Consider the following 15,053-nt stretch of genomic DNA (forward strand, 5'->3'; position numbering starts at 1 on the left):
GAAAAGGTTTTAGATTAAAAATTGAAGCAAATAAGCAATTCTTGTTACAATCCTTGGTGTTAGATCCTACTGAATAGTTCAAACCGGTATAAAAAACCGGTTAGCACTTAGCTTGCTTTCCAATTTCTGGCAAATAAACTGGTTTTAATTAGATTCATTTTACATTCACGCTGACTGACCAAATGATTCGCCGGGTTTTGAATTTTTTCCTAACTTGAGTATTATTTTACTAATTCAAATCTTCAAGATTGGGAACCGTATAATTTAAGTAAACATTTTTTTTCTACTATTCATTTACTGTTAAGCGTCCAAGGTATGTTATTTTATGTCAAAATCGTGTTTAATACTGTCGTCCTTTTCATTTATTGTGTGACTGCTATGTGTCTGTGTCACCCAGATTTGCAAAAATTTTGTAAAATAGCCGTAGAATATTCTTCTTAGTTAAAACAAAAGCGGATTTTTATAAAAGGAAAAAAATAGGTATTCTCTTGAATAGAATGTCACGGATTGTTCATGATCACAAACAAATGATTAAAACGACTTGGAACAATGTATGTAAAATAAAACGAAAGTGAATTATTTTATCGTTATTCCTGGCTTTATTTCATGTTGTTTATAGCCTCTGAATAATTGGACTTGTTATTACATTTTTATTAACTTGCATTCATGTGTATGAGAGGTTAGAATCTGGCATTTAAAATATTGACAGCTAATATTGATTGAAATAAGACCACCCTGAATATATTTTGATTTAATGATCGGATCTTCACCTTCTGGGATTCAATCATAATAGTTCGAGAAGGTGACTTCAAGTTTTTGAATTATTTAGTGCAAGCCGCGGTGATTCCGGTTAATAGGGATTATTTTTTTTTTAAAATTTGATCAAGCAGGTTGGGTGGTGGCTATTAGTTTCTAGAAACTTCCAGGTGGTTTTACTGTGAACTTCGACCACCCCCATTGTATTCAAATGTAGGAGAAGAAAGAGACGTGTAAACGATGTGTGAAGGGTGAACAACAATAAAAAAATGTTACAAATGACTCAAATATAATTTTTTCCCCTGAAAAATAAAAATTGGAGAAAAAATTAATATCATTTTTTTTTTTTTAAATTTTCTATTTTTTTTTTTTCAAACAGAAAGTAACGAAATCTGAGGGAGCCATTTGAAAAGGCGTACCGGTATCAGGGTTAAAGAGAATAGAAGGGCTAGTTCACTCCGCTCNTCATGTGTATGAGAGGTTAGAATCTGGCATTTAAAATATTGACAGCTAATATTGATTGAAATAAGACCACCCTGAATATTTTTTGATTTAATGATCGGATCTTCACCTTCTGGGATTCAATCATAATAGTTCGAGAAGGTGACTTCAAGTTTTTGAATTATTTAGTGCAAGCAGCAGTGATTCCGGTTAATAGGGATTCTTTTTTTTAAAAAATTGATCAAGTAGGTTGGGTGGTGACTATTAGTTTCTAGAAACTTCCAGGTGGTTTAACTGTGAACTTCGACCACTCCCATTGTATTCAAATATAAGAGAAGAAAGAGACGTGTAAACGATGTGTGAAGGGTGAACAACAATAAAAAAAAATATTACAAATTACTCAAATATAATTTTTTCCCCTGAAAAATAAAAATTGGAAACAAAATTAATATCAATATTTTTTAAAAATTTTTTCTATTTTTCAAACAGAAAGTAACGAAATCTGATTGGGCCGTTTCAAAAGGCGTACCGGTATAGGCTCCTGTGTCCCAGTTCATCCGGGTCACAACTGATTTTTAGAAAATAGATAAGGCTTGTCATTCAATGATTTTTGCAAAAAAGTATGTGACTTTTTGAAAAAAGAAGATAGCTGTTGAATAATATATTATTCATTTTATAAATTAAGACAAAAACACTTCAAAAAATACTTTTTTCGATAAAAGTTTTTAATAATTTTCATAGAAAAGTAACGATTTCGAAGTTACAAAATTGTAACGAGCTACGATTTTTTCGTCTCGTTACAAATGTACTTTTTTTCGAAAAAGTAGCGAAAAAAACAAGTAAATTTGAAGAGTAACGAAGTACAAGTGAAAGTATGTACTTTTTATTTTTCCTTTCGTTGCAAGTAACGAAAGTAAAAGTATTGCCGTGCATTACTATCACTTTTAGTTATTGACTACGTTTCAGCAGCTATGGGCCTGATTAACGCTTTGCAGAGCAATAGTTTTGTTTTCCTGCTGTTGTGGTGACTAGATTTTAAATATTTGTGTACTCAATGAAAACGCTTGTTACCAGTTGTTATTCTCTTAAGTATTCCTGACGTTAAGTCTTTAATGGTGTTCAATTCAGAACCAAAATAGATGAAAATATTAACTACTTTAAAACTGTTGTCATTGATATAATGTTTCACTATCGAGATGTAAAGTTTCTTACATTGATTGTTTTAATTTATTTACTCAAAAAAACAATAATATGTTAATATTATTACTGTTTTTTTTCCTTTTGTATAGTAATTTTTTTTTTCTTTAGAGAGATGCTCCTTGCTTTTTTTTTTTTTTCCTTTTAGAAAATAACTATCTTTACTTCATGGGAGACAATATCACGCCTTCGTGAAAGAAAAATCAGGACATTTTTTTGAAACTGTATGCATACACCATACTGATTTTAAAAAGGGCAAACTATCAGCTATAAAAAGGTTCAGGAAAAAATTTATCTCTGATATTTAAAAAAAAAACACTATTTTTTTGGATGTGAGAATTTAAATTTAGTGGATGTGAAAATTAAGAGAAACTTGATAAGTTTCATTAATGATATAAATCTTTGTTCTACAACCGCTTTCTTTAATGATACAAATCAAAACTGGCTTATTGTTTTTTAATTTCGAATGAAACTGATATAGATATTTATCATGTTCTAGGAATTTTTTGCTTAAATTCGAATTATGGAAAGTTATCTCCTCCATTTTATCTAAGTTGTACCATATTAAGTACACTCGGTTGTATAATCTTTAAGGGCTGCTAAAGAGTACTATAATTTGAAACTCGTTTCAGTCGCTAAATGTTTGGCGATGGTCATTACTTAAAACTAAGGGGTCTGCACTCCAAAAATCTGTTCATAACACATTTGCCCTTTGACGCAATGATGAATCATATCTGTTATTATGACTCCTGTCCTACCTGCTAGGTGGAATTTCTAAGCGGGGACAGGCCTAACACCTTGTGAGCAAAACCTTTTAGCAATGCAATGAAAATACTAATTATATTCTAATTTTATATCCGCATAACATAAAAAGAAAACACTACACAACCTAAATATATTCTAAACAATTATCTTTATGTCTTATCTTTAAACAATTATCAAACATGTCATTCTTTTTACTTTAAGATCTTCAAAGAGACTGGAAGATAGCTTTAGATTCTTCAACCCATTTCACTGAAAAGCAAAAGAAAACTTCATAAAAATAAAATTGGTTCAAAGTCATTAAACAATAATCTTCACTCAGTGTCATTCATTTTCAATTTTTTTTAAAAACAGCACGAGGTATTTTTTTATAGAATAANATTTCAAATCTTAAAGATAATAATTAATGTATTATAAAAACTAATAGAACCTTGTTTCTTTATTTTTATTAATTTTAAAATATTAGATCGGACAGCTATCAAAAGGTTCAGGCAAAAATTTATCTCTGATATTTAAAAAAAAACACTATTTTTTTGGATTAGAGAATTAAAAACTAGTGGATGTGAAAATTAAGAGAAACTTGATAAGTTTCATTAATGATATAAATCTTTGTTCTACAACCACTTTCTTTATTGATACAAATCAAAACTGGCTTATTGTTTTTTAATTTCGAATGAAACTGATATAGATATTTATCATGTTCTAGGAATTTTTTGCTTAACTTCGAATTATGGAAAGTTATCTCCTCCATTTTATCTAAGTTGTACCATATTAAGTACACTCCGTTGTATAATCTTTAAGGGCTGCTAAAGAGTACTATAATTTGAAACTCGTTTCAGTCGCTAAATGTTTGGCGATGGGCATTGCTTAAAACTAAGGGGTCTGCACTTCAAAAATCTGTTCATAACACACTTGCCCTTTGACGTATTGATGAATCATATCTGTTATTATGACTCCTGTCCTACCTGCTTGGTAGAATTTCTAAGTGTGGACAGGCCTAACACCTTGTGAGCAAAACCTTTTAGCAATGCAATGAAAATACCAATTATATTCTAATTTTATATCCTCATAATGTAAGAAGAAAACACCACACAACCTAAATATATTCTAAACAATTATCTTTAATAGTATCTGGGAAGAAGGGGTTTTTAGAAATTTCATTCTTTTTTTTCCTTATGATCCTCAAAGAGACTAGACGATAGCTCCTGATTCCTCAACCCATTTCACTGAAAAGCAAAAGAAAACTTCATAAAAATAAAATTAGTTAAAAATTATAAAACAATGATTTTCACACAGTGTCATTCATTTTCCAAGTTTTTTTTAAAACAGAAGCAGTTTCTTTTTTTTAGAAAAAAATAACATTTTTGCATTAATTTAATATATTAAAAGCGTGAACTTAAATATGAAAAGTACTTTTTGGACCTTTTCGAAGCCTGTGATTCTGCAGCAAATAATGCATTTCTCGTTTCTCAACTAACCCGAAGCCCATATAAACCAAGGAAAAAAAAATTTTCTCGAAATATTAGTTAAATAATTAGTTCAAACAACATAAATAAAAAAAAAGATTTTATTACGGATCTCTACAAATCACGACAAAACTAATCTTTAAGCATTATCTAGGCTACCGCAGCCTGTTTAAATCATTTTCTAATGTTTTTCCCAAATAAGGATTTCTTTTTCTTGCTAAAGTTTGGCGAACTTTTTATATTTAAAAATAAAATATGCTAAACATACAAAAGAGAATATAACACTTTTACTAAATTATCGGCAAATATAAATCAATATTCATTACTTAATAATTATTTTGATTTAAAGAAAACAGTATTTTAGATGGATGAACAGTTAAATGGGTGATGGATGAAAGCCAAAACCATGGTCGCTTAATGATATTATTAAAAACTAATTAATTTCTGATTAAATTAATTTCTGAAGACTCCAAAGTTTAGTGGTTCTGAGCGATCAGCTTTAGCAAAAGCATGATCACTTAGTTTGAGAGCAAGGTGGTGCCCCCCGCTTTTAAGTAAAATGACATGGTTATAGAAATCTTTGTTACATTTTATACCTCTATTTATAAAAAGTCATTGTATATTTCATATTTCTATGACAAAAATGAACTTAATGAGGCATACTTATAATCGAGACGTGGCATTAAATCGTGCGATTTGGCATCAGTTCTTATTCTGCTTTAGCTGATAATGCAACCACCATCTTGAAAAAAACTTTAAAAGATTTTTAGTTACGATGACTGACAGAAGTGCAACGAGTTTATGACGAAAAAAGCCATTTTGTAAAAATTCAAGAAGAAATTCGACAAATTCATATAAAGATGATGTTAAGAAATACATATATTTTACAAGATATAATCTTCAATCCTATGTTAATTATTTTTATTACTGTATGGCACTGTTTAAAGTTTCTATAATGTATTGGGTTGAGTAAAAAGTCATTGCGTTTTTTTTTTCTAAATTTTTCAAAGTTCAGTTAAAGGTTTATCCAATTTCCAAACCGCTAGCCAATTGCTGTCCATTTGGATTGATTGTTCCATTCCTTTTGTTGGAACCCCCCCCCCAACAAAAAAAAGAAACATGACATCCTTCCACACTGAGAGCAAGCATAACCTTCTTCGTGTGAAATTCTGGTTTTGAAGTCTTTGATGGCGAATCTTCATCTCGTGACCAAAACCGCTTGGGCATCACATTGTTGTAAACAATCCTCTTCTCATCACCAGTTCTCATTACCAGTTTCGTTTTTTTAAAAAGGGTCGCTTTCTTCACGCTTCATGAACATATTGTAAATTTTATTCGTGCTGTTAAATGAACTTCTTTAAGCTCATGAGGCACCTAAATTTCGAAATTTCCTACGTGCCCCGGTCTCTTTAGAGGGATGTGAACACTTTTTCTGTTACTAAACTTCAATGCCTCTGCAATCTCTCGTGTCCTGTAACGTGGGTTTGATTGGATCAATGTCTTAATTTTGTCATCATCAATTCGGATAGGTTTTCCTGATCAAGGCAGCATCCCTCAAATCAAAATCAACAGCTCGGAATTTCTGAAGCCAGTTTTGGCATTGACGTTCTTGTAGAGCATTGTCATATTAACTTAACGCAATTTTTCACAAGCTTGACTCACGTTTTTCCCTTTACAGAAGTAAAATAGTAAAAGATGACAAAAATGTACACTGTGATCTTTCATATTCAACGTGCTGTGAAATGACCAAAACTTAACGAAATACTCTAAATCGTTCTTCACAATGAAGCTTAAACTGTCAGATATCAATTACGTGAAAAGTACTGCTGCAAATTCTCCCATTAATTCAGAAACTGAACTACTGCCATCTATTGCAAAAAAAAAAAAGGAATAACACACACACACATTTTACTCAACAAATATACAATATACTAACTTTAAATAAGTTTCAGTTTCATTTAATTAATCTTGTCAAGAACATTAGATCTCAATCTAAAATTCCTTACGTTCCTCAAACTAAAATTCCTTCTAAAATCCCTTAATAATAAACTTATATTTAAAAAGGCAATTTCTATTTACGTAAAGCGAGTAACTCTACAAATCTAAGTATTGCAAAATTTAGTTGATGAAAGCACGCCAGTCTTTTTTTTTTCTTTGTACTTATCTTTAATGTTTGGGGAATCTCTCGTGTGTTTGACTAGATCAAAGTCTTAATTTTGTCATCCTTAATTCTGATAGGCTTTCCTGATATAGGGAGCATCCTTCAAATTAAAATCACCAGTTAACTATTTCTTCAGCCTGTTTTGGCATTGTCTTTCTTGTAGAACATTGTCACCGTAAACTCTGTGGAGGGAAAAACGCAATTTTTGACACGCGTTTCTCCCTTTACAGAAATAAAATTGCAAAATTTGGCGAAAATGAACACTTTGATATTCTTTATTAAACGTGCTTTAAAGGACCAAAACTCAACTAAATACCCCAAATCGTTCTTTACAATGAAGCTTAAACTGTTAGATATCAATGACGAAAACTATTGTTGCAAATACTCCAAGTCATTCAGAAACTGCACTACTGCCATCTGTTGCAAAAAAAAAAAAAATGCAATGACACTTTGCTCAGCTAATATACTATATTCAGACTTTCAATAAGTTTCAATTTCATTTCACTAATTTTGTCAAGAACATTAGATCTCAATCAACATTAGATTGATAATTTAGAACATTAGATTCAATGCATTTATTTAATAATAAACTTATTTTTTGAAAGGTAATTTCCATTTTTTTAAAGGCGAGTAACTGTACAAATCTACGTATTGCAAAATTTGTTTGATGCAACAACCCACTAGAAAACCAAGGTGAGAGACTTATATCCTTTGCTATCGTTTATTAAGGAGTGTTTTTTTTTTTTAATAAATGCTCCACAGGTATAATAGGCGAAAATAGCAAAAAACTTACTTAATACGTACGGAAAGATCATGGGTATCTAATAAATGTTATTTTTAGATAAAAAAAAAATTTTTTTTTAGTTTTTATAAATATTAAAACGCAATGTTTTTATATTTATAATGTGTTCTTACACATTTTATGCAAATCTTTTTCAGAACACTTATAAAATCACCAACACTACAAAAAGCTGTATATATTTTGTTTTATAACCGTCATTGAACAGCCGACGCAAACTTCAGTTAATGGCTACTAATGTTTCGTTCCGTAGCCTTGTAATTTTGAGCCTAATACAGAAGACAAGGGAACTCAGAGATCAATACCGCCAGAGGTATTGATTAGTTATGGGAACTTGTACTTTGTGACCCCGATGGATTTAACGTGCACCAGGCTAGATTCGAAGACTCACCATCTTCATTAAATATTCGCTTGATTTCAAACAAGCTTGCTGATTGGCAATTGGTATAAGTAACATAAAATACACACAAAATGCTAGATGTTTTCAAATGCTAAATGTTTTCAAGATTTAATCCCCGCTTTAACCTAGTTACTGATGTACTTTAACTCTAAATAAAAATACAGTTAAATAATCTAGTTACTCATCTTTTGTAATTATTCTTTCAATGAAAGAACACAAAACATTTTTTAATATTTCAAACACTCATTGCAAATAATAATCAATCAAGAATAAACTTTAATTTTTTTTTTGCTTGTTTTACCTACCTTTTGCAGTACGTGGGAAGCATCATGCAATAGCTAATGAATGGGGAAAAGCAAACCTGAAAAAACTTTGAATTTTTAACACACAAGCATTGAACAGGAAACACTAAGTGCTCTGATAAAAGCCAATCTTTATATACATTTCTAAAATCCTTATCAGAATTGAAAACTAAAAAATATGCACTTTGGAGTATGAAAATTAACATCGGAATTTTCGAAACTACTTATACGAACTAAAAAGTTCTTTTCATACAATTATAAAACTCGTTTAATCAAAGTTATTTTGTGAAAAAATAATTTTTTTAGAGAATTATTTCTAATGTTTAATATATTATTTAATTTAATAATGATCGAAAACACTTTGTCTTTTATGGTGCAAAATCTTGTACATAATTTCAAACTATATATTTCTAAATAACGAAGTTAAAACTTGAAAGAAATTGCTGCAAAGCTTCTGAATAAGGAAATATACATAAAAAAAATATTAAAAAAATTCCGCGCTTTAAGAGTTGTTAGATTTGAAGATTTTACGTCCTATTTTCTATATATTTTGGATGTTGTCATTTAAAATAATTTATATTAAAATACTAAATTTAAGCACTTTACACACCATTATTAAAGTTAATAATGTAAAATAATTACTTAATAAAAAACTAAATAATTACTAAATAAAATAATTACTTTATAAAAAAAGGTTTACATGGAATTATTTTAAAATAAACAAATTTTTTGTAATTGAAAATAACATACAGAAATTGAAAATAACATACTATGGTCCAAGCATTCGAACGCGCTCTTTACTAAATTATTAAAGCGATATGTACCGAATCAGAGATACGTAAAAAAAAAGTCGAACAACATTAAGGAATCCAAGCTATTGATCTCTTTCTTGCATTTATTATAGGGACCATTTCTTTCAAATTACAATTACTTTTCATGTATCGGAGATTTATGTATTCAAGGAAGTTGAGAAGAAAATAAAGATATGTTTATTCAGAAAAAAGTATTTAAATATGATTTCATAATTTGAAGTATAATCAATATTAACAACTTAGCACATTTTACCTTAAATAGCTACTCACTCAATTGTATGAATTGATGTGTATTCAGGTCATTTTGAAACGTGGGTTGCTATTAACGTTTCTTCTTTTTTTTTTTCTTGTAACCGTCGTTGAACAACTGACCCAATCTTGAGTTTACGACTACCAATGTTCAACTCCGTTGCCTTGTAATTTTGAATCCAATCCAGAGAGCAAGGAACTTCTGGATCAAGCATTGGGAGAAATTTACTTTCTTGGAAGAATTTATGATGGAACTAACTCGCATTTACGTTACATGGAGAGGAAAACTACGAAAACCTCCCACAGTTAGTCTGACTCTAACCCATGATTTGTCTGCCACTGAGTAGGGGAGAGTGGGGTCAATTGTAACAGGGTACGATTGTAACAGAGCAAAAATTTCGAGTGTTGGGTTCTAGATTTGGTTCCTAGGTGGTGCACAAGGTGTATTTAATAAATCTACGTGTACACCCCTGATGGCAACCATTTTTATGTACTTTTGAAAGAGTTACATCACAAAAGATATTTTCACGCCACGCAAGTACTTTTTTTGGTATTAGAATATTATATTGTAACAAAGTAATTTTGTTTAAACAAATAAAAATTAGTAACCGAATATGTAAGTGGACACTTTAATTAACATTTCAAAAAAAAAAAGATTAGTTTTGCTAATTAACTAGCATTGTTTTTAACAAATGAAGCTGAAATGGCGTCTTGGGGACAATTGTAACAATAAGTAAAGGGACGATTGTAACAGCTGAAAATAAATAATCTTATGTTTACAAACCATTACTTAACTCTTTAAGAACCACCAATAGTTTCCTATATCATTTATATTATGTTGCATGTGCATTATTTTATTTGTCACCTTTCACAGCATAAATTAAAATTTTTAACCCCTTAAAGTTAAAAGTTTAACCCTTTAGGTCTCTGCTCATTATTATTTTTACTCCTAAAATATCACTACTATTTTGATCAATAAAAAAATATATCACAACTATGATAATATGTATAATTAACTATGTTTTAGTTGAATTTATGAACTGTTACAATTGACCCCGTAAGTGGGGACAATTGTAACAAGTGCACGACTGTCAAAAATTGTTAATAACTAATATAATAATATTTAAAATCAGGTATTTATTTTTTTTCTAGTAGAGGATAGTCTACTTTAATCGTCTGTCAATTAATACTAATAGTAAATTGGATTTTTTGTTAGTTAAAAATAGTTAAGTAAAAAATGTTACAATTGACCCCACTCTCCCCTATATTTTACGTCAGCATAGTGGTCAGTGATAGTCGGGTGCGGAATTCGTATCGACAAGCCATGACTGGGATTCGAACCCGAGTCACCTCAATAAGAGGCAAACTCTCTATCAACTCAGCCAACACGGAACTATTCAGGGTTAAGTTAGACCTTAGAAAATCTAAAAAGTTTTTCTCGGTACGTGAAGATGTGGATCAATAGATCAAAAGTTGTTTAGAGTCTATAGTAAGCTTAAATATTGTAAGTCGCTATGTTTTGCTCACTGTATAAAACTTAAATTATTATAAAACAAGTGATAGTTTGTTTTTTTTTCATTTTAAAAGGAGATTTTACGCTGTATTAAATAAAACAAACGGCCTTCAGATTATTTAGCTGTTTGACATTTCTCAGACACCAAAAAATAATACTTTACAATTCACGAACAAAAGACAAATGAAAATACGTAACACCTAGTAAAGACGAAAAAATAAAACACCAACTTTAAAATATCATTTTTGTAAGCTAAAAAACGCCGAAACATTGTTTCTATATTGTTTGGATTGATAACTGGTCAGACAACCAAATATTTTTCACTACGTTTTAATAAACTCGCTTTCATATCTGTAAGGATGGAATCTTGAAATAAAAAAATCGACTACTTTCCGATTAGCAAGAGCACTCAAATAGCTCCTTGAGTTCAATGCCTAATGACAATGTCTTTTCAGTTGTTTTAAAAAGTTGTTTAATACATTTATCTTCATATAATTACCAAATAGAATTCATAATTAATAAAAGTTTGACTATTTTCCAATCAGCAAGTATATTAAAATTTTAATTCTGGATGACAATACAAATATCAATCGTTTCCTTACCACTACATGCAGCGTTATCATTATCGTCAATTGAAATTTGTAGTTGTCTACCACTGCAATTCCTAGTATATAAGACATGTTAACACGATTTTATGTCGGGGTACCTTTTCACAGATGAAAATTGACATTGTCGATAACTATTAGCCCCACATTGGTGACCCGGACTTGATGTAAACACGCCTACCTTGACAGAAACTCCCACTTTGATTTGAACACGCCTACTTCGATGGGTGGTCCATGTGAAACAGTTGGCTTGCTACTTGTGACAGCAAAATTCTCCTGGCACTGCTGCTACTCAATCTCGATCACAAACAGCGTACACCGTATACACTCGACTGCTAAAGGCAACGCAGGAGCAACCACAACCGTGAACTTAATACAGCCCTCACAATCAGCACTTAAAAGTACGGTGATGTTAATACAGAACTTCCGGCTTCTCACAAAATGGCAATGAATCAACCAGTGGTATCAGTTCATCTAATTCTATCACAGCTATAATTTTGGTGGATGAGTACTGTAGTTTTCCTACCAATACAAAGATGCAGTTCCAATCCACTAGTATATAAGACATGTTAACTCGATTTCTATGATGGGGTACCTTTTTGTAGATGAATGTCGACATTGTCGATAACTATTGTCCCCACAAATTTTTACCACTCTAGATGACAATAAAATCTTAAATAAGAATTTATAATCTAACATATTAGGAATTCAGTGTCAATCTAAATTTCGAATATCTTTCAACTAATTATAGTACTCAAATTACAACTAGAACTATAAGCCTTATGAGCCTATAACTAGAATTACAAGCCTTATTAATACAAGCTGCATTATTTCTCAAATGGTACTAGTGCTAATTAAATCTTCAACCACTTTCCGACCTAAAGCAACAAACCTATAATTGAAAGCAGAAAATAATTAAAACTAGTTCCCATAACTAATCAATAACCCATAACTGCTCGCTGACGCTTGCCAACCCCCGAAAATTGCTACGCAATCTTATATGGTTTGCTTCGCCAACCAAGCTCGCTTCGCTCGCTACTTAACTTAGGTACATTGCTAATGCACATAATTCTAAGAATTCAAAACAGTCATTCAAATCCATATAACAACTTTCTTTTTAAAAAAAAATTTACTTATTTTTAGTAAATACTAAGTCATTGAAATAAATTTGAATTCAAATAAATGACATGTAATTCGTTAAACCTATTAGAAATGTGCTATAGTATAAAATCTTAAAATAAAATTTCTAAAACTGATATCTCTTTAAAAAGGTTAAAATTTTGGCTATAATTAAGTCTATTAAAAATTGAAATAAGTGAATTGCAATGGAAAAACCTGCATAAACAAATAAATTCTAGTAAAACAAATAAATTCGTGATATAAATCAAAAATCGTCAAATAAATTCGTAATATATAAATTCGTGAAAAAAAGCGCTTTCGACAAAATACTAAAATAGAGATCTATCGACAAAGGCTACTCACTTCTGCCTAGCTCAATACTATGAGATTGCCGCAGCCGATGCTCTCTCTGGTTATTTCAGTTTCCGTTTTTATAAGCGCTTTAAAAGAGCCACCTAAACTAGATTTGGCATGCGACATTTTTAGCGGAAATCATTGGTCGATTTTCTAGTGTTGCCATTCGGGGAGTTGTAATGAGGCTTTTTTTATCGCCGTGTAAGAGAAATATATATATCGATGTTTTTTCAAAATAGGCTTAAAAACAAAGCAAAAATAATTTTGTTTTTTGTAAAACTGAAAACGCGAAACGTAGGGAGCATCACTCGAAACTCCCTTACGTATTTCTTTCAAAATTATTTTCCATTGGTTTTCATTTCAAGATTGGCGGCAATAAAATTATTTTCTCCTCTTCAATTTATTTATATTTTATATATTTTTATTTTATTTATTTTTATTTTGTTTATTTTAATTTTATTTATTCATATTTTATTTATTTTTATTTAATTTATTTTTATTTTATTTATTTATTTTTAATAACTCTATCTCTCGTAGTCTTATTCTCTCGTAGTCTTGTTATGACATACCTGCAGATTTTCACTTAATGCATGCTTAAAGTGTATTTAATTGAATCGGGTATGTTTGTGGAAACTAAAAGAAAATTTAACTTACTTTGAACTCTTCCAATTTCTTATTATCAGCAACTTTTATTGGATCTGTTGAAGTTGAAAGATCGATCTGCAAATAAAATTTGAATAAATAAAAAAACTTATCGTTAAATATCAAAGATTTTGCAATTTTAAGAATCATTACTTACATTGTATTCATTCAAAGACTCGAAGACTGCTGTCAAGTGACTTTTCTGCAGCAAAATTAAAGGTGAGCATTAAGAATATAAAATTATAAATAAGAAATTGTTAATCAAAATAGCAATCGTTAAGAAAATGAAATGATTCTAACCTCTTGATTAAACGAGTAATCTAAAATGATTCAATGTTTTAGTTAACAGCTTAAATTTAGAACACAAATCAACACACACGAAATCAAACACTTTTATTCATTATTTTTTTTCTAATCGTCGTTTAACAGCAGACCCAAGTTTTTGAGTTTACGACTACTAATGTTCAACTCCATAACCTTGTCATTTTGAACCCAATCCAGGGGACAAGGAAACTCCGGAATCAAGTATCTTTTTGATGGAACTAACCCGCATTTGCGTTACATAGAGAGGAAGACCACGAGAACCGCAAACGGTTAGCCTAACGGCAAAGGGACCCTAACCCATGATCCGTCAACCACTGAGAATATTTTACGTCAGCGCAAGCCGGATGCGAAATTCAAATCGACCAGCCATCACTGGGATTCGAACAAGGTTCATCTCATTGCAAGGCAAACACTCTATCCCTTGAATCATCACGGCTCAAATCAAACACTTGACGAAATCAAACATTTGACGAAATGGGATACTACTTCTTAACCCTTTTTAGAGCAACTAATTTTGATTGAAAATTTCAGTCAGGAAAGACATTAGCAAGCATGAGCAGTGCACTTTAATAAGTGAAGTGACATACTAAAGTTGTTTGTTGTTTAAAGAATAGTGAAGGCTAAACGTTTAAAACTGTTTAACGAAGACTTCGTCGTAATATGAAATGACGCTTTCTTGTGAATTGTTATTCACGACTGTTAGGTTAAAATTTAGCCAATCTGAAGCCAGTACTGACTACTCTTATTTTTAAAATGGCGCAAAACGTCAATATGGAGAAAAGCCACAGTTTTGTGAAAATGAAAAGCGTTTGTTGTCTTATTTTTTAATACTTAAAAACTTACTCCAATGCTGCATTATCTAGGCTTATAAGAAATTGCAAAAACCTAGAATACGACAATGATTTTGATAATTTTCATCTAGGTGGAAAAATGTCATCAAATTGGCGATTTTTTAAAAAGTTTAATAACTTTTAAAATATTTAAGTTATTTGTCTATTCTAAAGCCCAGATAATTTTTAGCAGCAAGATTATGTACATGTTACGGCCAAAGCCGAAAATCCGGCCAGATCACGAATTGGCCGGCCCTCTTGGCGAAAGTCCGAATTTTTTTTATTTCGGGAATTGGCATACACTCGACTGCTAAAGGCAAC

General features: G+C 30.6%; 1 protein-coding gene across 2 annotated transcripts in view; it reads right to left on the minus strand.

Moving 5' to 3' along the window:
* Nucleotides 1-3,903: 3,903 nt before the first annotated feature.
* The window catches only part of LOC122272511 (uncharacterized), a 93,017-nt gene continuing 81,867 nt past the window's right edge, over nucleotides 3,904-15,053 (minus strand). The window contains exons 4-7 of one of the 2 annotated variants that reach the window (XM_043056296.2): nucleotides 13,736-13,780; nucleotides 13,591-13,656; nucleotides 8,288-8,343; nucleotides 3,904-4,382 (exon numbers count right to left, since the gene is read on the minus strand). In XM_043056296.2, coding sequence (XP_042912230.1) covers nucleotides 4,370-4,382; nucleotides 8,288-8,343; nucleotides 13,591-13,656; nucleotides 13,736-13,780 — 180 coding nt within the window. In that variant the 3' untranslated portion in view covers nucleotides 3,904-4,369. The remainder of the gene's footprint in view (nucleotides 4,383-8,287; nucleotides 8,344-13,590; nucleotides 13,657-13,735; nucleotides 13,781-15,053) is intronic. The other variant, XM_071180594.1, reaches the window with a different exon arrangement.

This window comes from Parasteatoda tepidariorum, chromosome 5 (genome assembly GCF_043381705.1).
Source record: "Parasteatoda tepidariorum isolate YZ-2023 chromosome 5, CAS_Ptep_4.0, whole genome shotgun sequence".
Classification (NCBI taxonomy): domain Eukaryota; kingdom Metazoa; phylum Arthropoda; class Arachnida; order Araneae; family Theridiidae; genus Parasteatoda; species Parasteatoda tepidariorum.